Source organism: Danaus plexippus (assembly GCF_018135715.1).
Source record: "Danaus plexippus chromosome 22 unlocalized genomic scaffold, MEX_DaPlex mxdp_27, whole genome shotgun sequence".
NCBI classification, from domain to species: Eukaryota; Metazoa; Arthropoda; class Insecta; order Lepidoptera; family Nymphalidae; genus Danaus; species Danaus plexippus.
The window spans coordinates 3210783-3234461 of NW_026869855.1; the positions used below are offsets into that span (position 1 = coordinate 3210783).

Here is a 23679-nt window from a genome sequence, read left to right on the forward strand (position 1 = left end):
TAGGTAATATGACACAAGTAGGTATAGGATAAAAAGTTTTAATTAAATATTACCATGCTTAATAATCTATTCATTTTATGAGAATAAAAAAGTTTTATTTAAAAAAAGGATAAAATCAAAAGGAAAAGTTCATTTAATTTTAATTTTTGAAAATATAGCATTTTTAATTTACTTATAACTATTATGTACCTTAAATTTGCTCGATACAATTTTAAAGGAATAGAGGATCTTATTACTTGGGAAAGAAGTAACACAAGAGCGATTCTGGCGTACTTACTTTATTTTAGTCGTAGTCTTCATAGGTCGATGTGTGCCAAGTTCCAGCAGCCATCCTTACTCCATAATGTTCTGGACTTCGGACAAGGCTTGAAAGCTTCGTCAGTCAGACGGTCTTCGATTTTAGAAAATCCTAAATCTAACTAACGTCGGAAATCCTACCGACTGCGCAAATTATATAAGGTGGCAACCGGAGGTTCCAGGAAAACTACGAAACTTACTTATATGTATATTATAATAAAAAAAATTACATATTAACACGTATAACCTATACCTAAGACTACATGATTGCCCCGATGTTAGGATAGTAATCCCATTCCATAGCTTGTGTGGTATCAGGAATCTTCTGGTTCACACGGCTTGGTGTTCGTTCCGCGGAGTCGGCGGCGTCACTCGTTATATGATATGTTATCCATACAACGATGTTGCCCCAGTGTTGTTCATTAATTTTGTAATATGTAGCGTGACCGTAACACGATAGTTTGAACAATTGATATTTAACTTGAACAATGAGACTACTAACTTACTGTACCACCTATTTAAAGCATGTACTTCATTACACATAAACTTACTACTTCATTACACATATACTTACTACAAACTTTAATTCTTTTTTTTTTTAATAAAAATTTTTTCATTTAAACTTTATACTGCTAATTAGAACAGATGGCTGCACTATGATTAGTGGTGTTGTCTATATTTTATATATAAACCCCTACTTAACGTTTGCTCTATTTAATACATATCACAACATAATTAAATATATTTAATTCTATTTTGTGAAAAATCCTGTATAACTGCTAAAAATCGATAAAAAAGGTATACATAAAAAAGGGAAAATAACAAAGCCAATTAATACCCATGTATTTGAATACCATACCATACCCATGTATTTTAATACCGTATATATAAATCACTTCGATATGTAACTCTCGAAACTCAGAAGTTACTTTCAATATCTTATTGATAATAACAGTCAAGGATTTATATAGTTGTAATGTACAAAATAGTTTAAATAATAATAATAATTTGTCTATTATTTCAAAATATTATTTTTAAGATTTAGTGAAGGTCACACTAATATAACTACTGCATTATCATAGTTAATTCTTATTTATCAAAATAAATGGAGCAATTTAAGTCAGCTCTTAAATCATTATCGTTTGTTTTACAGCAGTATTATAACGTTCACAAACGGTAAGCAGACGACATTTATAATATGAAAATTGAAATATTAACTGTGTTATTTACTCTAGCATGTGTACACCAAGTAAAATCGGCACGAATATTAGGAGTGTTTCCAATACCATCACTTAGCCATCAAGTCGTTTTCCGTAAGATTACGCAGGAACTCCATAAACGAGGACATGAACTGACAGTGTTAACACCAGACCCAGCTTACCCCAAAGGAAAGGCACCCGCAAATTATACCGAAATAGATTTTCACGATGTATCATACAAATTATTTAGATCTAATATTCACTCAAATTATAAAATTGAAGGTTTAACATTCACCTACGACATGCTTCGTAATATGAATCCCCTCTTTATGAAGGTCATTGAGTATCATTTTCAATCCAAAGAAGTCCAGGAAATCGTAGCTAATAATAAATATGATCTGATATTGTTAGAATCTATTGTTCTCTCGGGATTGATATACTCACACATATTCAAGGCTCCAGTGATATTAGTGAGTTCATTCGGAGGTTATATAAATGAACATAAAATAATGGGGACACCGACTGCACCTATTTTGTATCCATTGCCTCTGCGAAATAAGATTTACAATCTTAATTTTTTTGAAAAGATCAGAGAAATATACAGACATTATTCAAACGAATATGCGGAATATTTGAATGACCTTGACAATGATAAATTATTGAAAGAGAGATTTGGTTCCCAAACTCCAACTATAAATGAATTGAGTGATAATATTCATATGCTCTTTTTAAATGTTCACACCATTTGGGCCGATCATAAGCCCAGCACTCCGAATATTGTCTATATGGGTGGTATACACCAAGTACCACAGAAAGATTTACCGAAGGTATGTGCTATTAAAAAGTATTTTCATATTTAAATAAAAAGAAATTCTTAGTGAGAATTGTTTGTAATCTTCTTAAAAATTCAGCATCATTTGTTTAGAGTTTTTAAGTTTGAAAAACGTTGTTTTTATCTTCTTCATAAAGTCCTATTCATTAGCTGTTCTTCAATAAATATTTCAGGACCTTGAGACATTCCTCAATTCTTCTAAACACGGAGTCATATATGTAAGCTTTGGGACAAATGCTTTGTCATATATGATTCCGTCAGATAAAATAGAAAATGTGGTAAAAGTTCTATCAAAACTTCCCTACGATGTGTTATGGAAATGGGATGGAGAGGAATTGCCGGGAAAGACAGACAATATTAGGTTATCCAAATGGTTTCCACAATCTGATCTATTGAGTAAGTAATTGCAACAGATATTTTTTGTTCAAGCTGGTTTAATGTTAAACCTATCAATAGTAGCATAATTTTTTTTTTGCTATCTTTTACAGTATAGATTTCAAATGTTTACATAAACGTTGATCAGCGTTGATAGTTGGAAGCACATTATTAACAAATCACTTAATTGAAATTATAGTTATAATAATTTGAAAGTGAACTGCATGTGCAGATCAAAATGTTATATATTTTAAAAATGTTACGTAACAATGAAAATAGGATAATGTTAATGAAAATAATTAGTTTGATCTTTATGGCAGTAAAATAAGTTAATATATGAATAGTTGAAATACGTTATTTCTTTGCAGGACATCCTAATATTAAACTTTTTATAACACAAGCTGGACTGCAATCTACTGATGAAGCTATAACTGGTGGGGTACCGTTAGTTGCCATACCAATGTTTGGCGATCAATGGTACAATGCTGAAAAATTTGAAAAATTCGGTATTGGTATTCAACTAGACATTACAAGCTTTACAGAGGAAGAACTGCATAATGCTGTAATTAACGTCATAAATAATGAAAGGTAACAATAATAGACGCATAAACAATTTAAGCATTAAATATTTAAAACATACTGATTTCAAAATTTCAATATACTCGTATTCATATGGATTATTACATAATAGATGTTAATTGAGGTAAACATATGTTAGGAATATTTATTTTTAACTGATTTCATTATTTTAACTGGAGGGCAGGCATTCTATGCAACAACTGTATATGTTACGGAAAAAGTAAGAATTTTATTTGGTTGAGGTCACTTTCAATCAAAAAAATTTAGTGTCTAAGTTAAATTAAAATTTACATTTAATAACATATAACGAAAAATCAGCAGCACCTATTAAATTGCGCTTTTGCTTAGGTATGCTACCTTTCAGTTGATCTCTACTATAAATTAGGTCTTGTGCTCAATTTTGTCGACTTACAGTTCAAACAAAGTATTCAAAATATTAGCATCTTTTAGAACTAATTTTGTATAATAACTGAGGGCTACTAACGACTTATACGTTTTACTTTTAGCTACCGGAACAGCGTTTTTAAACTTCGTGAAATAATTCTTGATCAACCAATGAGTTCTATAGAACGTGCAATGTGGTGGACAGAATATGTATTAAGACACAGAGAAAAGAATCATTTTCGTACTCTAGCTAGTAACTTATCATACATGGATTACTTCGATGTAAAGTTTTGGATGACTATTTTTGCAATAATTGGTATCTTTTTAACGTTATTTGTGGTAACGATTGCTTATGTTATTAAGTTACTGAATAAAATGTGGATTTATAATAAGGTTAAAACACACTAATCACTCATACGATATTGTTTTCAGTTATTTATATCTTAAAATATGAAGAACGTAACGAGTTAAATTAAATGTAATAGGATTTTTTTTTAATTTTAAGTTCTGTTAAACCTTTTCCTGTTAAATTTTCTTTGAATATAAAGGTTATCAGTTATTTGGTTTATAACAGCCTTAATTTCCCAGATCAATACATAATGCTAATTAGTGAGAAGTGAAAGGTGACTCTTTGTGTGCAGTTAATTGGTTCAATATAAATTAATAGTAATAATAGTGCTTAATAACACTCATGTTGTATTTAATTCTAATAATTTAAGATGTTTTTCTAATTTTATTAATGAAACTGATTGTATCTTATGAAGTTATGACATATTTGTATTAAGAACTCAAACACGCTTTGATAATAAGGGTAATTTCACAATTTATGATGCAGACAATTTGTATCTTATATTATTACAATATAGTTCGAACATTCGATGTTTTTAATCACTTTGTGTTGCCATACATTCAACATCTACAATTGTGACAAATGTTATCTATTTTATAAACGACTTCAAAAAGGAGGAGGCTTCTGAATTCGACCGTATATATTCTTTAATAAGTTTGTTCGCGGATAAATTTGTCATTTACGAACCAATTTTGATGATTTTTTTTATTGGAAAGTAGATATTTCAAAGGTGGTCCCATGATAAGAAAGCCGGGGTCTGATAATGGCAGATCAGAGAAATAGAGGGAAACTTTTAAAAATTGTAGGGGCAACTGGTATGTTTGTAAGTTTTTTCATTAAGTGTTCTCATTAAGCACTACCATTTGATGAAGGTCTCGGGTAGATCTGAGAATGAGTGACAGTCGAGGGAACTCTTCAACGATTAATAGCAGATGCTTTGTATTTCAGCTTCATTAATTTGTATTCAAAAGAACTTTATAGATAGATAGACGGTGACTGTCATTAGGGGTCTGATGATGAAGACGAAGGATAGTGGAGAGAACTCCTTAATTATTTACAGTAGTTACCTTTTGTTTAGACTTAATTCATTTATATCGATGAGAACTTTGCACTTAAGTGGATTATAATAAAGATCTGCAGTATACCTGATGATGGAGACCATTTCTCGGTCTACTAAAAAGCGGCTTCAAGCAGTGAACTAAAAAGCAAAAAATAAATTTACTTCGTACAAAGCAATAAATATGTCCATTTAGTTAAATAGAAAATAATATTAAATTATCTTATATATACAATTTCCATGTCCCAATGTTAATTACCGTACTCCTCTGAAACGGTTTTACTGATTTTTTTTTGTTTTTATTTTTTATAAAGTGGCGTTAAAAATACGTACAAGCCTACATTTTATCACGAACCCCTATTTTTTATAACAATTTTAGTAATTTTATCATTTTTCATCCCGCTCGATAACTGATCAATTATCGACTTTTATGTAAATTTGAATGTCTGTTTGTTTCGACTAATTTCTAAAATGCCTGAACCGCGTTTAACGGGACTTTTATTAGCTGATATAAAAAGGAATAACTTAAGGTACTTTTTATCAAGATCCTGAATCCCCATCCCAAAATTATAACGCGCGAGTGGGGGGCAGCTTGCATACGGGGCTTAAGTTTTTTCATTGTTTCTTATTATTTTTTTTAAGCAGACGGAGTCGCCGTTAACAGCTAGTTATTTTATAATTTTGAAGTCGGTGCCAAGTAAATGTTAATGTAAAAATTATTAATTGGTACCTACTAATTATCAAACTAACTTTTAAATATTATGGATCACAGTACTACCTTACTGTTCATAAGGCTGTACTGAGGTGCTCGTAATGAATTATGAAAGAACACTAGTATTTACATAACAAATTTAATTACTCAAAATGGAATAAATAAATTTAAAGAAATAAGTAATAAAATTTTGTTTGCTGTTAAAAATTATTTCATTTATATTATTATATAAGTTCTACTTTTTTGACAATCGAATTGTAACTTAATAAATAAAATAAGGATTCTTTGGTTACTATATCTTAAAAACAACGTATTTTAGTGACAAGTCCAAACCCTTAGAATGTATCGAAGCAATGCAAAGTGCCCAGTAGAGGCGTTGATAAAACCATCGCCACTAATGTTCAGTTTGCCAAACAAAACTACTGATAGTCAAAATATTCTCATTTATTAACTCAATAAAAGGCAATTGCTCATAAATACAATATTTGAAATTAGCAATTACATTATTCAGAAAAAACTAACTTTCAGCGAAACGATAACCAACTAGCTCTCAGTGTAAGGATAGCGATTTCAGAATACCTCGAGCACCAAGGTTGTGATGAGATAATCGCAATTTGGCGGTAAGGCCTTCTTTTGTTTCACCAAATTTTTTACACATTGTTTAATTTTATTGTTCCTGATATATCCCTATGATATGTCCCTGTATTCTGGTGTATAGTAAAGAAATAATAAAATAGAATTAATAAGTAATATTGTTTTAATGCACCGAATAAACAAAACCTCTAAAAAAATACTATAGCACGAAAAAACAGCTATGAATTAAGTTTATATTGTTTGCTCACAAATGTATCACACAATTATTATTATTTAAAATATTTGCAAGCCTTTTGAAATTATTGATATATTCAAATGGGTTTTATATTTTCAAAATGAGATCTTGCTTAGCAACACAATATAGAATAAAATTATTTGCGTAAATAATATAGAGGTTGACTTGATAGGAATTATGCGCGTAACCATTTCAATTCTTTGCCTGAAAATTGTTCTAGAACGATAAAGAAAGCAATCAATGACTAGTACTTAGGGTTTAGGTCATAAAAAATTTGTATGTCATTACAAAATTATTATCCTCGTCTTTCATTAAACTGTTTAATAGTCATCAATTATTAAACTTTTTTTTTACTTCAGTAACTATTTTTTATTATTCACCAAGGAATAATATACATGTCGGATTTACTACAAAATAATTGTTTTAAAGAGAGACGTCAGCATCGCTAATGTCACTAGCATCACTAATTCGTTTTTTGTAAAGTACGTTCCATGTAAGAATAGCAAATTAGATATTATTTATTGTTCTGGAATAATCATATTTTTTTCTATCCAAAAACTTTTTTTATCTAAAAAATATAATAAATCACTCAAAATGTCAAAGAATTTTGTTTAACATTATAGGTAAAGTATATAGACACTTTTCTGACTGCATCTAAAAATTTAGACCTATATAAATGATGGTAAAAATCTTATATTCAAAGAGTCTCAAATAGACGGTACTGATTCCGAAAATGATAATGAGAATTAAGCTTCGAAGAAGGATGACTATAATATCTTTGAAGATGAGCTTAGTAGTTTTTGTGTGATAATTCAAGATTGATTGGTATTTAATCGTTGTGCGATGACAATAAAAACTTTATTATTTCTTCTTTGCTTTAGTGGCTGATGTCCATGGTCTTTCAACGAACAATAATTTATATTTTTAAATGTAGCGTAAAATAATTTTTATCCCTAAAGCTGGATTAATACAACTCTCTGCAATCTAACTAACCAAAAACCTCCGGTATAAGCGAATTGGTAAAGTGCAACAAAAATAGAGTTGCAGTAAGGACAGACCCCCGAGGAAGGTAATGAGCTGACCATATATGCGGTAACTACGGAGTTTACCAATAAGGCTTCCATGTCAGGGCTTATCGAAAACTATGGGTTTGTTGACTGTTGCGTGCTTCAATGTTTCTGGACATAATGAGATCTAAGATTTTATTCATTTAAATGAAACTAGTATTTTTCGGATTTTTGTAAAAAAACTAACGAACTACTCGTGATTTTTGTAAAAAAACTACATACTCCCGACGTTTCGGTTACTTTTCAGCAACCGTGATCACGGGCAGACGAGATGTTTCTGGATATTTTTAATATAATATTCCCAGTCGATACAAAATATTCCTAGTCGATCGATCTCCGTAAAACCCATTTTGTCAGTTACTGATAACAGTACATTATATTATCCATTCAATATACTTTGCACAATCCTGCAGAGTATGTAGGTAATTAAAAGTGGACGATAATTAGCAGAACGATTATTAAGGCACAATGTCAGTTATTAAGAAGAGGTGGTATAATTGATGGAGAATAAGAGTGGACAGCGGATGCATATTTTTCAGCACAATGGGTAGTATACTTTATATCCGGGGTACGGGAGAGTACATTGTAGCATCGTTACCTGTTTTTTAATAAAACCTACCTCTACCATAGAGAACGAGATAGATGGTGTACAATTTTTATAGTTCGATAGTTTAGAATGAATTTAGAAATAAAACACATGAATAATTGTAAAAGCACATATGAGGGTTATGTGTTTACTTATATAGATCTGACATCAATACTTGTTAATAATTGAAAATGACATTATTAAACGTTGAAAAATTTAATAATTCAAGATATAATAAGGATATAAAGTACTAGTAACATAAAAATAATGACTATATTTAATAAAAATGATATTACTGTAATGAAAAGCAAAAAATATTTTCCGTTTTTATAATTCAAGGTTAATATTTGCGTTTAAAGTATCAGTATAATAAATAATCATTAATAAGAGTTTTTAGATTACATCAAGTTTTACAATAGTTTATTAGAATTATTTATCTCCCAGCAGTGTTTTAAAGTGAACGAACGTCGAGTAGACATAAGTAAAAACATGAAAATTGAAATATTAAATGTTTTTTTTATATTGGTATGGGTATATCAAGTAAAATCAGCAAGAATATTAGGTGTATTCCCAGTACCATCGCTTAGCCATCAAATCGTTTTCCGTAAGATTACTCAAGAACTGCATAAACGAGGACATGAACTGACAGTGTTAACACCAGACCCAGCTTATCCAAAAGGAACTGCACCCGCAAATTATACCGAAATAGATTTTCACGATGTATCATACAAAATATTCAAAGCAAATATTTATGCCAGTTATAAAAGCGAAGGTTTAGCAATTAACTTCGACGCGGTTCGTGGAATGAATTCTCTGTTTATGAAGATGATTGAATATCATTTTCAATCTGAAGAGGTTCAAGAAATCGTAACCAAAAATAAATACGATCTAATATTGTTGGAATCTCTTGTTTTACCGGGATTAATTTACTCACACATTTTCAAGGCTCCAGTCATATTAGTGTGTTCATTCGGAGGCTATATAAAAGAACATAAAATAATGGGGACACCAATTTCACCTATTTTGTATCCATTGCCTTTGCGAAATAAAATTTACGATCTAAATTTTTTTGAAAAGGTTAGAGAAATATACAGACATTATTCAAACGAATATGCAGAATATTTGAATGACCTTGATCGTGATAAATTTTTAAAAGAGAGATTTGGTCCCCAAACTCCAACTATAAATGAATTGAGTGATAATATTCATATGGTCTTTCTAAATGTTCATACCATTTGGGCTGATAACAAACCTACTACTCCGAATATTCTCTACCTGGGTGGCATACACCAAGTACCGCAAAAAAAATTGCCAAAGGTGCGTTTTTCATTGTGCATATATGTAAAATAATTCTATTTACTAATTTTAATGGTTATTTTAAGAATTAACCAAATCCGTACTCTTAATTTTTGATTATACTCTTCTTGAAGTAGCACATATTCATTTCTAAGCATTTTATTATTTGTGGAACAAAAATAATATATATTACTTTTATTCCTTAATAAATGTTACAGGATCTTGAGATATATCTAAATTCTTCCCAACATGGAGTGATATATGTGAGCTTTGGGACAAATGTTTTATCAAACATGATTTCTACAGATAAAATAGACAATATTGTAAAAGTTCTATCAAAACTTCCCTATGATGTGTTATGGAAATGGGATGGAAAGGAATTGCCGGGAAAGTCAGAAAATATAATTAGGATATCCAAATGGTTTCCCCAGTCTGATCTTCTGAGTTTGTATTGATCAAATTTTCTATTAAAGATGCCATCTTCAAAAATTTACTAAACAGTAGCCATATATTTGCAGGACATCCTAAAATAAAACTCTTTATAACTCAAGCTGGCCTGCAATCTACTGATGAGGCCATTACTGCTGGAGTGCCGTTAATTGCCATACCATCTTTTGCTGATCAATGGTATAATGCGGAAAAATATGAAAAATTCGGTATTGGTATTCCATTGGATATAAAAACCTTTACAGAGGAAGAACTGCATCATGCAGTAATTACCGTTATAAATAACGAAAGGTAATATTTAGCGGTGTAGTAAATTTTATATATATTATATTGACTTAAGTCATAATTTAAAATATATTTAAATAATGGTGGTAAACTTTATATTATACTCTTCATTATAAAGAATTTTATTGTGAATATTTGTATCAAAAAGTTTTGCTTTTGAAGTAGGGGTTGAAGTTGGCTGATTTTTTGTGATTACGTAGGTAATATTCATAGTATAGCTACATAAAATACTATTATATTTACTATAGGACACATATTCGCATGAATGGCATTCATACTTTCGTTATTAATCTTTGCTGTATCTGGTTAAAACAATAGACTGCCTGGTTTTTCATGTGCATAGCAAAGCATCGAAACCGTTGGCTTAAAATGAAATGTGGGTTGCTGTCTCGCTGGCATTAATTTTAATGGCTTATTTTTGAAGGGTAAATGAAAAAGTATTTTTTTTTTGGCCCTTAATATATTTCGGTAAAAAAAATTTAAAAAAGTGGTTATAACCAATATCACAAGTTTAAATTAAAAAAAAACACTTCTTTATTGGTCGTCAAACTAAAAATACTTCAAAAATCAAATAGTTTGTTTAAATTTTTATTGGTAGTTGCCAAAGACTAGCTTACATTTTGATAGCTTTTTTTTAGAATAAATATCTGCATTATAAAGCACTATTTCAGTAACTTTTTACAGCAAGAGTATAAAGTATTCATACTGTTCTCTTTTAGTGACAGCTCTAATGGTTAAAATTAATTGCAACAAAATGTAGAGCTTGTGATTGTTTTACATAAATATTACTTAGTGCAGGAAACTCCTACTGGTGTTTTGGTAGCAATTGCAATTATTGTTTCTTGTAATATGAAGATTTAATTCTTAGTTTGTGCGTCTCCATTTACATTATTTTAAAGAAGGTATCACTGTCTCTGCGTGTCAGTTTTCATATAACTGTAACTTCCTTAGGTTCTAACGTTACATTTATACAATTAAGAAAAGGAAAAGTTCGACTTAAGAATATATAAGTTTTCGTTTCCAATTAATTTTTATTGGTTTTTAAGATTTTTTTCACAAACAAATAAACAATTTTTATTTTATTGTGGGATTGTATTGGAGTAAGTATATGATAAATCTTTGTAATTAAAATGCCTTGCTCCATTTTAGTGATTCACAACGTTTGGAAATTGTATATGCTACATTTAAAAACTGACTTTTAGGAAATTATAAAAAATTACACAAAAAATTTAATCAATTGTGAAATTATTTGTTGTTGGACAATACATAGAAGTCTTAAAAGCAAAAATCACTTAACTAGTTGTAATTCAAATTAACTGCCGTCGAAAATACATCTTACGTATTAAAATAGCATAGACACAGTCTAAATATATGTACATACCTATATAAAATTTGATTAAGCTGTAAATTCTAACAAAGCAGACATATCTGAAAACTGTTAAACTCATATATCATTGAAACCTTTTATGAAAAAAATATCAATAAAAAAAAGCAGTAATAAATAGTTTAAAATGCAAATTTAAATTTTTGCTTTTAGCTACCGGCGCAACGTTATAAAACTTCGTGAAATAATTCTTGATCAACCAATGAGTTCTATAGAACGTGCAATGTGGTGGACAGAATATGTATTAAGACACAGAGAAAAGAATCATTTTCGTACTCTAGCTAGTAACTTGTCATACATGGACTACTTCGATGTAAAGTTTTGGATGACTATTTTTGCAATCTTTGGTATCTTTTTAACGTTATTTGTGGTAACGATTGCATATGTCATAAAATTGCTTATTAAGATATGGCTTGCATATAATAAGGTAAAAAAACAATAAATATCACGAAACACAGTTATGTACATGTCTATATATTTTTTAGAACATTTATAAATAATGAATGTAACTAAATTGTTGTGAGGATATTGAAATTATTTATTCTATATTTTAATTTTATTTCTTATCAAATAAATTTTACATGCAATGTTTCTATATGTATATATATATATATATGTAAAAATTGACAATGATTTTTAACAAACAATGTATTCACAAATAAAACATTTTAAGTGTTATTGTTGCAACGATGTGACAGATGTGTTTATAGGGTTCTCCTTTTTGATGTATTTGTAATATATTAATATGTACTTGCTAACGAAATAACATGTTAGTTTTAAAACTAACTAGTCTGAATATATATTTGTCGAAGTTAACATCGTTTTTCAGATTATTATACTATCGAAGTAGTCTATTAACTTTTTATGTTTTGAATAGATTCTTGAAACTGAAAAGGGGAGCTCTTTGACTTGTATGTTATGGTAAATGTTGACGTCCACATATGTAAATTACATCAAGATTCAGGGTGTAGGTAGGTTTGCAATATTATGGATTCTGTGTATCTTACAGTATGAGGTAACTCAAAGTCCTATACCTGCACAGAGATTTAAATGATTGTGTTAAAATTGTTAAAAAACATCACCGTCTACCATAATTATCAACCACTAATTACATAAGTACAGATACAATATATTCACTTTTGCTCATAAAAGTAATCAAAACAAAATAGGATTTTTTGTATACAATGATCAATAAATAGTTTCTTTACAATCCATGGTACACTTTGAACGACTTGTAAGACGAGTTGAATTAAGAGAAGCATACATAGGTTTCATACAAACGTACAAAAATTATCTGCGTGTAGCACGAGTAGTGAGATGACGTATTTGTATTGAAAATAAACAACGAGTATTAGTGCATACTTTCACATTGGTGGGAAGTCGGCGCTAGTAGCTGCAACATAAAAATATTCCTGTTAGTTCGATATATGACATTTTCACTAATTTTACCTAATTAAGAATCAAATGAATCTATAAATCTCTATGTTAGTAGGCACGTAACAATTTATTATTACCTATGTAACGGGTGTAGAATGTAAATCCGTGCTTTATTGTATTAATTAAAATGTCTAATAAAATCCTGGAAAATTTCAAAAATATTGGAAATGGTCAGTTGTACTTAGACGCTTCTTTAGGTGTTAAAGTTGAAATGTAACTAAAGAAACTTATATGATGAGGTTCAATATATTTATGCCCAACAAAATACTTACAACTTATTTTTAGATATAGTTAAGATAAGGTACTGATCTCTTCTCCATAATCGCAACCGAACAGATCGCCTACTATACTTGATGGGCAATAGTTACCGTCGCCCATGGACATGCTTTGCTATCCTTGGTTGTTAAGAAGAGGAAATGGCAGGAAATGGTGGAAATAGGGAAAGGGCAACCGAGTCTTTCACTTATTGGATTAAATGCAGCCATTAAAGATTACTTCACACCGATCTTCTGTGAGAGGATGGTACTTCCCCAGTCGAGCCAGCCCATGTTCGGATTGTACTAACTGACAACAGCTAGGCTCTATCACCTCTATGTATATTATTGAAATGGCATCTGGCATTAGTATATTTTATTATAAAGTATATTATAAAAGTATTTAAACAAAACTAAAATTAACTTAAAATACAATAATAATGTATGTACAACTTACATCTCACAATTATAATTTTGAAATAAGTTATATTTTTTGAAATTAGAAAATTAAGGGTGAATTCATTTGAAACTGTGATTGTGGCAATTAAATCCCGTAAAAAATCTTTCTTAAACTATGATCTTGTGTTTTTTTCAAATCAAATAGAAATGCCCAAAATTTTTGTGAAATAAGTTTGTATGTGATGTTACAGCAAATTATATATTAATGATAATTTAGTGGATAATTTAGAACAACATATAAAAATGGAATATGCACTATTGAATATATAATATTTTCCCGACAAATTGTATAAATCTTTTACATTCTCTCATTCGATTACGCCAAACATATCCAAGGCCTGTGTCAGCAAATTTGCGTCTATTTATTACGTCAATCGCGCCGATAGAGGATTTAGAAAATTTGCGTCCGTCGGAATATCGAGATTGATTTGAAGGCAGGAATATTTCACACACACGCACCATATTGAAATTAGGAAGGATATTTTTTTCATTTTATTATCCTCGCTTTTGTGCTGAGGGAACATTTATTTAAATATTGAATTGTCTCATTACTTTAAATTCGCTTCATCTGAACTCTGTAACATGTTATAATGTTTATGATTAAAGTATTACTCCCATAAAACCATAACAAAGCAATAAATTTTAACAACTGTTCTTGTTCTAAGTTGAAGCGATAATGTTTAACGATATGCTACAGAAGTAAAAGTTTCCGGTTGCACATCTGGAAAACAAGTTGGAGAATGATATATTGCTTTCGATATTACTTATTTAGGTAAATACTCTCAAGGAGACATTTTCATTTTGTTGTAATAACCGAAAACATATTTTCCTTTAACAATCAATTATGAGATAGTTAGACTTATTATTGGTAGTTTTTTTTAAGTATAGAATTTATAAAGAAGTGTATTGTTTGTATACGAGTGGTTTATTGAGTAATAAATTAATATTTTTATTATTTTCCATTTCCAATGTTATCTAAGCTAATATCATACAATAGCTTTAGCTAACAACCACCACAGCACCACATTATGAACACCGCATGACGTATGCTGGTTGGTTGTTAACGTAACGAATTTTTTAGCCAACCCATTTAGAATGTAAAGTTTTCTTATATGCGAAAGTAGAGATGTGGCGAGTTGAAATGTAGACTATTAGTGCTTAAGCGAAAATGAATATCCGCGGCGACCGATCAACTTAGATAGAACAGAAATTTTCATAAAGTTCGCAACAAGTGACAGAAAGTTATTTAATTTTATAACAAAGAGACTGTTACAATTTAATGTTTTTTTGTGCAAAATGTATTAATAATGTTTCTTTGATCAATGTATGACAGGCCACAATCACAATCGATTTGGTATACACCCGCTTGTTGTAAAGCATGGTTCTCTTGATAGGTCTCAAAAATTGGCTCACATTGCCAAACATTTGGCTATATTAAATTAAATCGTTGGCGGTAGATGACAAATAACAAGACTAACTGACAGACATTCACATCTTGTCTGCCCGTGATCACGGTTACTGTAAATTAACCGAAACGTCGGGTGCATGTACTTTTTAAAAATAATAAAAACCGCATAGTAATTCTACAAATATTAGTTTCATTACAATGTGTTCATATTATTAATATATGTGGCCTATTTATGTTTTATAGAAATAAGCATAGCCGTTAATTTCTTAAAATAAAATCTATTTATTTGTGGTTTATATGTACGTGTTTGTGAATGTACGTATTAAGACACGTAAACCAGTCATATGAGGCACTCGTTACAATGCTTTCAAAAAATAAACTGGTAGATATGTATATATAAATAAGTAGAAGGGTCAAGGCCCATCTGCGTACTGATGACAAGCAAATATAGTTGTGCACGAATATTTGGACGTATTATCGTATTATGCCAGATTTTCTGTAACCGTGATAGTTAAAATTGAATTGGGAGGGGGGGGGGATCTAGATTGAATGGCAAATAAGGACTTCCGGTCCTGTTGTAACTGTTACTTACTAGATTTACTACGAATTGTCGCTTTTCCTGAATAGAAACAGCTCCTCGGTTAAACTCTGACTACACCTAGAGTCAACTAAAATATGCTGTTTTATAGAGTATAATTTTCTCAAATTATATTAATATAAAAATCATAGGAAAATCACTTGTAAGTAATCATTTGTATTTGTTTACTTTGAAACCTTGGAGTACCTATGCGTTGCGAAGAGAATTGGCAATGTCTTTTAGGAATGAAGATGTTTCTAATAGTAAATATAGAAAATTCAACTGATTTTGTTCACTGTGCCTTATTTTCCTTATTATAACAAGGTTACAAAATACCGTGCACTAAATGTCAATATTTACATTATGATTAAATAATTTTTATTTGAAATTATAGTCTAGAGGTAGTTCCATAGAGACTTATTCAGGATTTGATTTAGGGTTCTTTGAGAAATCGAATAAAACATCGCGACGATGATAAACGACATCTTAAAGGGCAATGTTTCTACAGAACATGCGAATATAAACTTTTTATGACCCTATATGGACTATATTCTACTGACGATGCTATAACTGGTAGGATAACATTAGTTGCCATACCAATGTTTGGCAATCAACGGTATTATTCTACAAAATATGTTAATTTGTTATCAGTATTGAACTAAACATATCAAGATTTACAGAAACGAAACGGTATAATGTTTCAATTACCGTTGTAATCGATGACAAAAGGTATAGTTTTCACCTTTGGAAAATATTGATTTTTGAAAGCTCATAAGAGATGCTCATTTACTTTATAGTAAGTTGTAGATGTTTATTTTTATTTTTAAATCTCATTATTAATCGAATTCAATATTCAACCTAAAACGAAAGGTTATCTATGGAACAACTGTACTTGTATCGGATAAAGTTTTATTTGGTTTTGTAATGATAAAAATATAGTTTTTAGTTCCATTTTGAAATACAATGAATAATAAAAGTTTAATAAATCAGCGAATTTTAGCTCGTGCGATCCAGGGCGCTGAGCTCTACTAAAAATACTATCTCATTATTATTTAAATAATAAAATGTCATACTTGAACAGTTGAAATTAATTAGTAACGTTAAAAATAAATTATGAACAAGGATTTTCCAATATAACAATGATAAAGGTTATGACTGCCAATAAACTCCTATAATCACTTTTTTTTTTTATTTTTAAAAACTGCTGAATGAAGGGCATTTTTATGTAAACACCTGAATTAAAATGACATTTTTTCTTTTCGGTTTTTTCCTTTTACTCAAAACCTAGTGTTTGGATATGCTAGAAACTGATTGTATTTAATAAATAAACATATTTATAGTGCTCACCTTTTAGTTTGAGTAACTGTAAAATATTACGCCATTGTAAAGCGCTCTTTATGGAAATATAAGCAGATTATATGACACGCAGCTGAACGGGGTATATTAATCATACTTATAAAAATATGGATATGACCTCGTGCGATATCGGGGATATGAAATCCACGATATTATTTTTAGTTAGTTCTTTTATATTTTCTCAGTATTGACACCGAAATATTTTTTCTAACCGGAGATCAAAACATTCTATGTGTCCGAAATTACCATCTACAGGTTTTTCCCACAAAGTGAAAGTTAAAAATATTGTTTTACTTTATTTTCCTGTCTCGATTGAAAGAGGTAACAGTAACTTTATTTTTTTTTTTGCTCAATAGTATTCACATTTTACAAGCTTCTTTAGATTTAAAACAAAACACAATTTATTTTAACCTAAATGTTTATCTATTGCAAATAATAAAAAAAAAATTACAAAACTTATCATCCTATCGCCATTATTCTCGCTTTGTTTTTAACGAAAAAATGTTTTTTGTTATGATTCTCCAAAGATAATACATGATGAGAAAAATTAAAACCAACGTAATAAGAACCGCTGATAAAACCGTGAAGACTAATTCCAGCTCTAAGTACTGTGCCCACGTGATGTTAGCTCCACGTGCTCGTAAATGTTTAGCGCCACCATGTCTTAATGTATAATCTATCCACCACATAGCTCGCTGCAATGCTGACTCAGGCTGATCATTCATTATATTCCTCAATCGTATAATATTTTCACGGTACCTAAAACACAACATTATTATTACTAAATTTAACTTCGACTGCTTGTCTTGCTATTATTATTATCATTTACCTTATATCTATTTTAATTCTTACTGCAAATACTGTATTTAGATATTTCTATAAATGTTTACATTTAATTCAGCACAAAAACATCTTTTAAAGAATTGATAGAAATAAAATATTTCAGAATCCTTTTTTTTGTTTCCATACATATTTAGGTATACCTGTTATTTTTTATGATGGTTTCAATAGCTTCTCTAAATATTTCTTCTGTAAGCAATTCTAAATTAAGCTTCTCTCCTATTTTGTGGTAAACGTACTTTTCGGCATTGTAAAACTGGTCTCCATGAAATGGAAGACCAATAAGAGGAACTCCTGCTTCTATTGCTTCTTCAGTAGATTGCAAGCCGCATTGCGTCACAAATAATTTGATATTAGGATGTTCTACAAATTTGTGTAAATCAACATTTTGTATAAAATTAACAGTTACTTCTTATTTTTTATGTTTCCATTTTATTAGAATTTACCGTTTATAGGCTTTATGCTATAAAATTTTAAGTAATAACTAATACAAAAAATCTAAAGTTATTTTATGTTAATATAGGTAGTTTTTAAAAATAAAAATAAGTAAAATAAGTATAGGATTAAAAAAATGGTATTTTATGCAAATATGCAATTACAAAGCATAATAAAATATTTTGTGGATAAAACACTTGGTAACTTCTTTGCATTTCTCTTATCATATTTATACTTTGCAAAACATAGGTCGGTTATAAATATTATGTTTGTCGAATATGACTAAGTAATTTTATTATTACAAATTTACGAAATGAAATTTTCCACCTTGACTACCTGTGATCATGGTGGCTGGGAAGTAATCGAAACATAAAAATGAGAAGAATAAACCCGTAAAACTGCGTAGCCACATCCGAAAAAACATAGTTTCATTTTAAATGTATATCAGAATAAACACTTAAACATCATTTTCGATTGGTTATTTAATAAAATTAGCTAAATTAAAATATTGAAGTTAAACTACCTGCTGTTGTAAGTTCAGTTAATGAATTTTATTAAAGGTTTATTTTGTTTTTGTACTTACTAAGAACATCTAATTGTGGTAACCATTTCATAATTTTTATATTACTTGTCTGTCCAGGCAAAACATCTTTATCCCACTTCCATAAAACGTTATAAGGCAGATGAGAAAAAACATTTATCAGAACTGCAATTTTCTCCGGAGGTAATAAAGATGGTTGAACACTTGAACCAAAACTTATGTAAATCACACCATTTTTTGAAGAATCCAAATATGATAATAGATCCTAGAACACGTTGTGCAACATGACCATAAGATACAAGGAAATTTTAGAATAAAGCTGACTAAAATATATTCTCCATTCGTTAATATACAAAAAGTAGCAAATATAAAAAACTGATTCTGAATATTATAGTTGTACAAATATGACTAAATGGATTTTTTTCAGATTTTTAGCATTTTATCCCTACTTATAGATAAATGAAAACTTCAGAGCAATAATAAGTTTTTGAAAAATATACTTTTAAAAATACTAGTTATTGTACTTACTACTGGTATTTCCTGTTGTAGTTGTTTGTGAATTCCTCCAATAAAAATTACATTCGGCGGCATTGGCTGATTATCTATCCAAACTGGGTGAACATTCAGGAATAATAAATCAACATTATTGGCTAGTTCGTTCAATGGTGGCATATTTGCACCAAATAGTTTCTCGAGTGATATATTTTCCTTTTCTTCCATTTCCATTATAATTCTTTCTGATAATATGTAATTGTGAAAAAATTGTTGTAGTTTTTCCCATTTGGAAAGATGGTACAGTTTATCTTGTAGTAACGATGGGTATAAAAATGGATGGGTTGAAGATCCAACAGTATTATAATTAAATGACATACCAGCAAAAGAACTCATTTGGATTACCGGAACTTGAAATATATGTGAAAACGCTAATACCTGTCGCAGACATGCTTCTAATAGTAATAAATCAAAGTCTCCTTTTTTCTTTTGAATTATTTCCTGAACTTCTTTCGATCTCACTTGTGTTTCAAAAACTTTTGATAGTAAATCCAATCCTACACTCAGTTTTTGTACCACACTATTTGAATACTTTGAAAGAACAGGAACGTAGTTTTTTTCCCACACCCCATAGGATAGGTCATGGAGATTAATTATTGTTAGATTTTTTGGCACTGGCTTGTTTGAAATTGCAGAACTCGTTGTAATTACAGTAACCTCATGACCTTGACTAACTAATTCTTGTATCAAAGGTCGAAATACAATATTATGACTGTAAGATGGAGTAGGAATTACCGCAAGAATTCTTGCGGACCTGATTAATGTTATATTTAAAAAAAACAATAACACTGATAACTTTAACATTTTAAGAATATCTTTCTTAAACTGCAATAAATTAAGAGTGTTCTGGCCTTTTGACAGACCATTATCTTTTATCTTAAAAAATCTTTAGAGTTCGGTAGTATACGTATGTAATATATTTTTATAGTTACAATTTAAAACATTGAACCTTACTATTAGTGGTAGGACATTCAATAGGACATTTTATTTTGCTTCCTTCTCCGTTTCAAAATTTTTATATATCTTCTACAGTAATGACTATGGTACTAAGCATTTTAATATATAAAAATAATAAAGTACAAATTTATTTTTGTACTACTAAAGGAATAAATTCTTAGTGAATAAAAATATCGGTCATATTACAATAGTCATAGTCACATTCTTATTTATTTCTACAGTAGTGTATTATTTTTATTATACCGTTATAACAAATAATTTGCATAGCATAATCTTATCTTTTAAATTCACATTTTTGTCCTTGAAATGATATGGGTCTGAAGCATAATAAATAAAAGATCGAATTTACTTGAATATTTTCGAGTGCATCGACAATTCTTATTTAAAGATTACAAAGAATACCTACACTTATTCTAAATGATGTTTTTACATTTCTTAGAGTTTTATTTTTCTTCTTATTGTCATTCTAGTTGGAATATAATAAAGGAAAGTAATAGGAAGAAGAATTATAATATCTAGATTAACTATACAGCAAAGAATATATAAATATATATATATATATATATATATATATATTGTCTATTTAACAATTTTTGCTGAAATTGCTGATTAGCCTCGAAATGTTAAAAATAATTAATAGCAGATAGTTATTTATAGTTTATCATAAAAAAAACGTCCATCTATACGTCATGCATACGTCAAAAGATACGTTAAAAGAATCAACTTCATATGAATAATTAGAAAATGTATGCAAATATCTGCAATAATTTCATAATTTTTGGAATCTTGGAAGCTTCTTCCCCGTACTAAATATGAATATAAAATTAATATAAGTTAGCCTTAAAAATTTAGCTAGAATGCTTATTTTGGTATCCATAAGAAATATTTTATTTAACTTATATGTCCTGGCAAAACTTCTTTGTTCCTTTCTCATAAAATCTTCTAAGGCAGTTTAGAAAACATTTATTGGTATTGCAATTTTCTCGTGAAGTAGAAGAGATGGCTTAATATTTGTTACAAAGATAACATAAATAATTCCGTATATAACAATTTCCAAATAAGAAAACTTCCCTATATGTTTTATTATAAATTAACTTTCATAACTCAGTATTATATTTCAAGAATTTGTATATTATTCATTTTTTTATTATTTATCGCCTTATTGTTACTTAATGTAATATAAATATAATTTGACAAGTAAAGCATTTAAAGTCTCACATTGTATCACTATACAGCGTGTATTAATTACTGACACCAAATGTTATATATATTTATATATATAATATTGATATATGTGTATATGGGTACATGCTTCCTGACAGACATGTTTGTGAATTCCCTCGATAAAGACAACATTTAGTGCCATTGTGCTATTGTTTATCCACATTGGATGTACGTCCATATGTCCATATATAAAATAGCAATCCTTGTCTCACCTATGGAGATCTGTAACATGAGGGAAATTGTGGTTGTTTTGCAACCCTTGTTTATGTAAGATCAATTAACTATTAAAATATTATATATATAAAATCTCTGGATGCTATATATCACTAAGCAGACAGAATATCAATTCATACCCCACAAATAAGATAAAAGAAAGAATACTGTGTTACAAAAAGTGTCTTGGTAATGTGGAAGACTTTTAATCCTGCGACGGAAACTATTGCTATTCGAACCTGACAGTATACGAGTATAAGACACATCACACGGTATCCAACATTGATGGTTTATTAAATATTTTTTTAACGCCAGCGTCAATGTTCTTAGGATCAAATCAAAAATGACCAATATTATATTTATACTCGTATGCTTAGAACAAAACAAACACTGTTACTCAACTGCATAATTGCTCTGTTAACTGCATAATTTTCAAATAAAAAAAATCACATTGCTGACCCTAATAGAAGATCTTTTATGATATATATATGTCGGAGCGTCAGAATTAATTATGATTTTATTTCCATTTTATTTTACAAATTATTACGAATTAGCTGGCAACGTCAGGCAGTTAGCTTGAGTGAGGTCACCCCGGTGTCGGTTTTGACGGGGGACAACTGACAGAGAAAAAAGGGAATGTCACCGACATTTTTTGGAGTGGATGAACTCGCTGCGTTACCAACTAAATCTTGTTCCATCGTTCACTATGTCTGATAATGAGCTATCTTCTGATCCTCCGTTATCAGAAGTGGGATGTAACCGGAACGCCCCACGTGCTGCAAATACATCCGAAAGCGAAAAGTTATTGTTGTTACTGGAGCAGCAAGATAGAAACTTTCTGGCCATGCTAGAGGCCGTGAAGCATTTGCGATCTCCGAACGAACTTCGTCTTCCTGATTTTGATCCGGACGCACGGGCTGGGATTGCAACAGCGGACACGTGCATTACTGACGGATGCCAACATGGCGCCCCGTTAATGATTGCGTTGAGTCGTGCAATGAAAGGAGACGAATCCACATGACTGTCGACTGTATCATTTCCAGGGATGACTGAGAAAATTTCAAGAAGCTTTTCAATGCAAGGTACGCAAGTCCTGAGACTGTGGCATCTTACCTTATTAATATGGCTGGAAGCAAAACAAAGATAATGAATGTCTTGCTGCATATGGTGCTTCTTTGATGACCTTTATTATATCAAGGTGGAAAAACTTGACGATAGAACAGATCGCGGTAGCTACAGTTCTGGCACATATTTCGCAGTTCGCGCCTCGTATTCAACGATTGTTCTGTACCACTGATATTGACAATATAAAATGACTGCAACAAGAGCTTACAGCGGAGTCATTTTAAAGAGAAGAGCTCCACCTAACAGTGACGTGCCAGATTTTAAGAGGATTCGCCCAGCTACAAGCCATGCAAGCATCAAGTGCTTTCACTGTGGGAAACTGGGCCATAAGTCTACTCAGTCCTTCTCGAGGCGGAATTTGAAGCCAAATGGAGACAATAACCAAACTCGCTTCAACAACTATAAGAAGCCTGCTGCAGAATACCTCTCCATCACTTGTTACTCCTGTCAAGGGTAAAGCCACTACTCATTCAGCTGCCCGAAGTGGAGGAGCAAGGGCGGAGGCAACGGTAGCAGCTTAGCTTCAACTATAGAGAAGCGGGTGGACCTGAGCAATATAGATGCGCCTACTGGATATATGTACCATAATCTCTTTAATTAAAGAATCTGTGTCTAGCAAATTT

At 30.2% G+C, this 23679-nt stretch overlaps 3 protein-coding genes across 3 annotated transcripts; 2 read left to right on the forward strand and 1 right to left on the reverse strand.

Moving 5' to 3' along the window:
- The first annotated feature begins 588 nt into the window (after positions 1–588).
- LOC116773474 (UDP-glycosyltransferase UGT5-like) lies at positions 589–5255 on the forward strand. Its single transcript, XM_032665930.2, has 4 exons — positions 589–2323; positions 2502–2724; positions 3072–3291; positions 3789–5255. The coding sequence occupies exons 1-4, from the start codon at positions 1496–1498 to the stop codon at positions 4072–4074; spliced, it is 1557 nt and encodes a 518-aa protein (XP_032521821.2). The 5' UTR covers positions 589–1495; the 3' UTR covers positions 4075–5255.
- A 3461-nt stretch (positions 5256–8716) lies between these two features.
- Positions 8717–12194, forward strand: LOC116773392 (UDP-glucuronosyltransferase 2B20-like). Its single transcript, XM_061528755.1, has 4 exons — positions 8717–9583; positions 9781–10006; positions 10081–10300; positions 11832–12194. The coding sequence occupies exons 1-4, from the start codon at positions 8756–8758 to the stop codon at positions 12118–12120; spliced, it is 1563 nt and encodes a 520-aa protein (XP_061384739.1). The 5' UTR covers positions 8717–8755; the 3' UTR covers positions 12121–12194.
- Positions 12195–16947: 4753 nt separating this feature from the next.
- Positions 16948–20341, reverse strand: LOC116773475 (UDP-glycosyltransferase UGT5-like). Its single transcript, XM_032665931.2, has 4 exons — positions 19514–20341; positions 19028–19250; positions 18153–18372; positions 16948–17928 (listed from the first exon to the last, which is right to left on the reverse strand). The coding sequence occupies exons 1-4, from the start codon at positions 20339–20341 to the stop codon at positions 17643–17645; spliced, it is 1557 nt and encodes a 518-aa protein (XP_032521822.2). The 3' UTR covers positions 16948–17642.
- Positions 20342–23679: the final 3338 nt, after the last annotated feature.

Bases quoted from the DNA above. Each gene is read 5' to 3' on its own strand.
- LOC116773474 (XM_032665930.2), top strand. From the start codon at position 1,496: ATGAAAATTGAAATATTAACTGTGTTATTTACTCTAGCATGTGTACAC. The intron at 2,725-3,071 runs GTAAGTAATTGC...ATTTCTTTGCAG, and splicing joins TCCACAATCTGATCTATTGA to GACATCCTAATATTAAACTT. The intron at 3,292-3,788 runs GTAACAATAATA...TTTTACTTTTAG, and splicing joins AACGTCATAAATAATGAAAG to CTACCGGAACAGCGTTTTTA.
- LOC116773392 (XM_061528755.1), top strand. From the start codon at position 8,756: ATGAAAATTGAAATATTAAATGTTTTTTTTATATTGGTATGGGTATAT. The intron at 9,584-9,780 runs GTGCGTTTTTCA...TAAATGTTACAG, and splicing joins CGCAAAAAAAATTGCCAAAG to GATCTTGAGATATATCTAAA. The intron at 10,301-11,831 runs GTAATATTTAGC...TTTTGCTTTTAG, and splicing joins ACCGTTATAAATAACGAAAG to CTACCGGCGCAACGTTATAA.
- LOC116773475 (XM_032665931.2), bottom strand. From the start codon at position 20,341: ATGTTAAAGTTATCAGTGTTATTGTTTTTTTTAAATATAACATTAATC. The intron at 19,251-19,513 runs GTAAGTACAATA...AACGTGTTCTAG, and splicing joins TACAACAGGAAATACCAGTA to GATCTATTATCATATTTGGA. The intron at 18,373-19,027 runs GTAAGTACAAAA...ACAAATTTGTAG, and splicing joins ACCACAATTAGATGTTCTTA to AACATCCTAATATCAAATTA.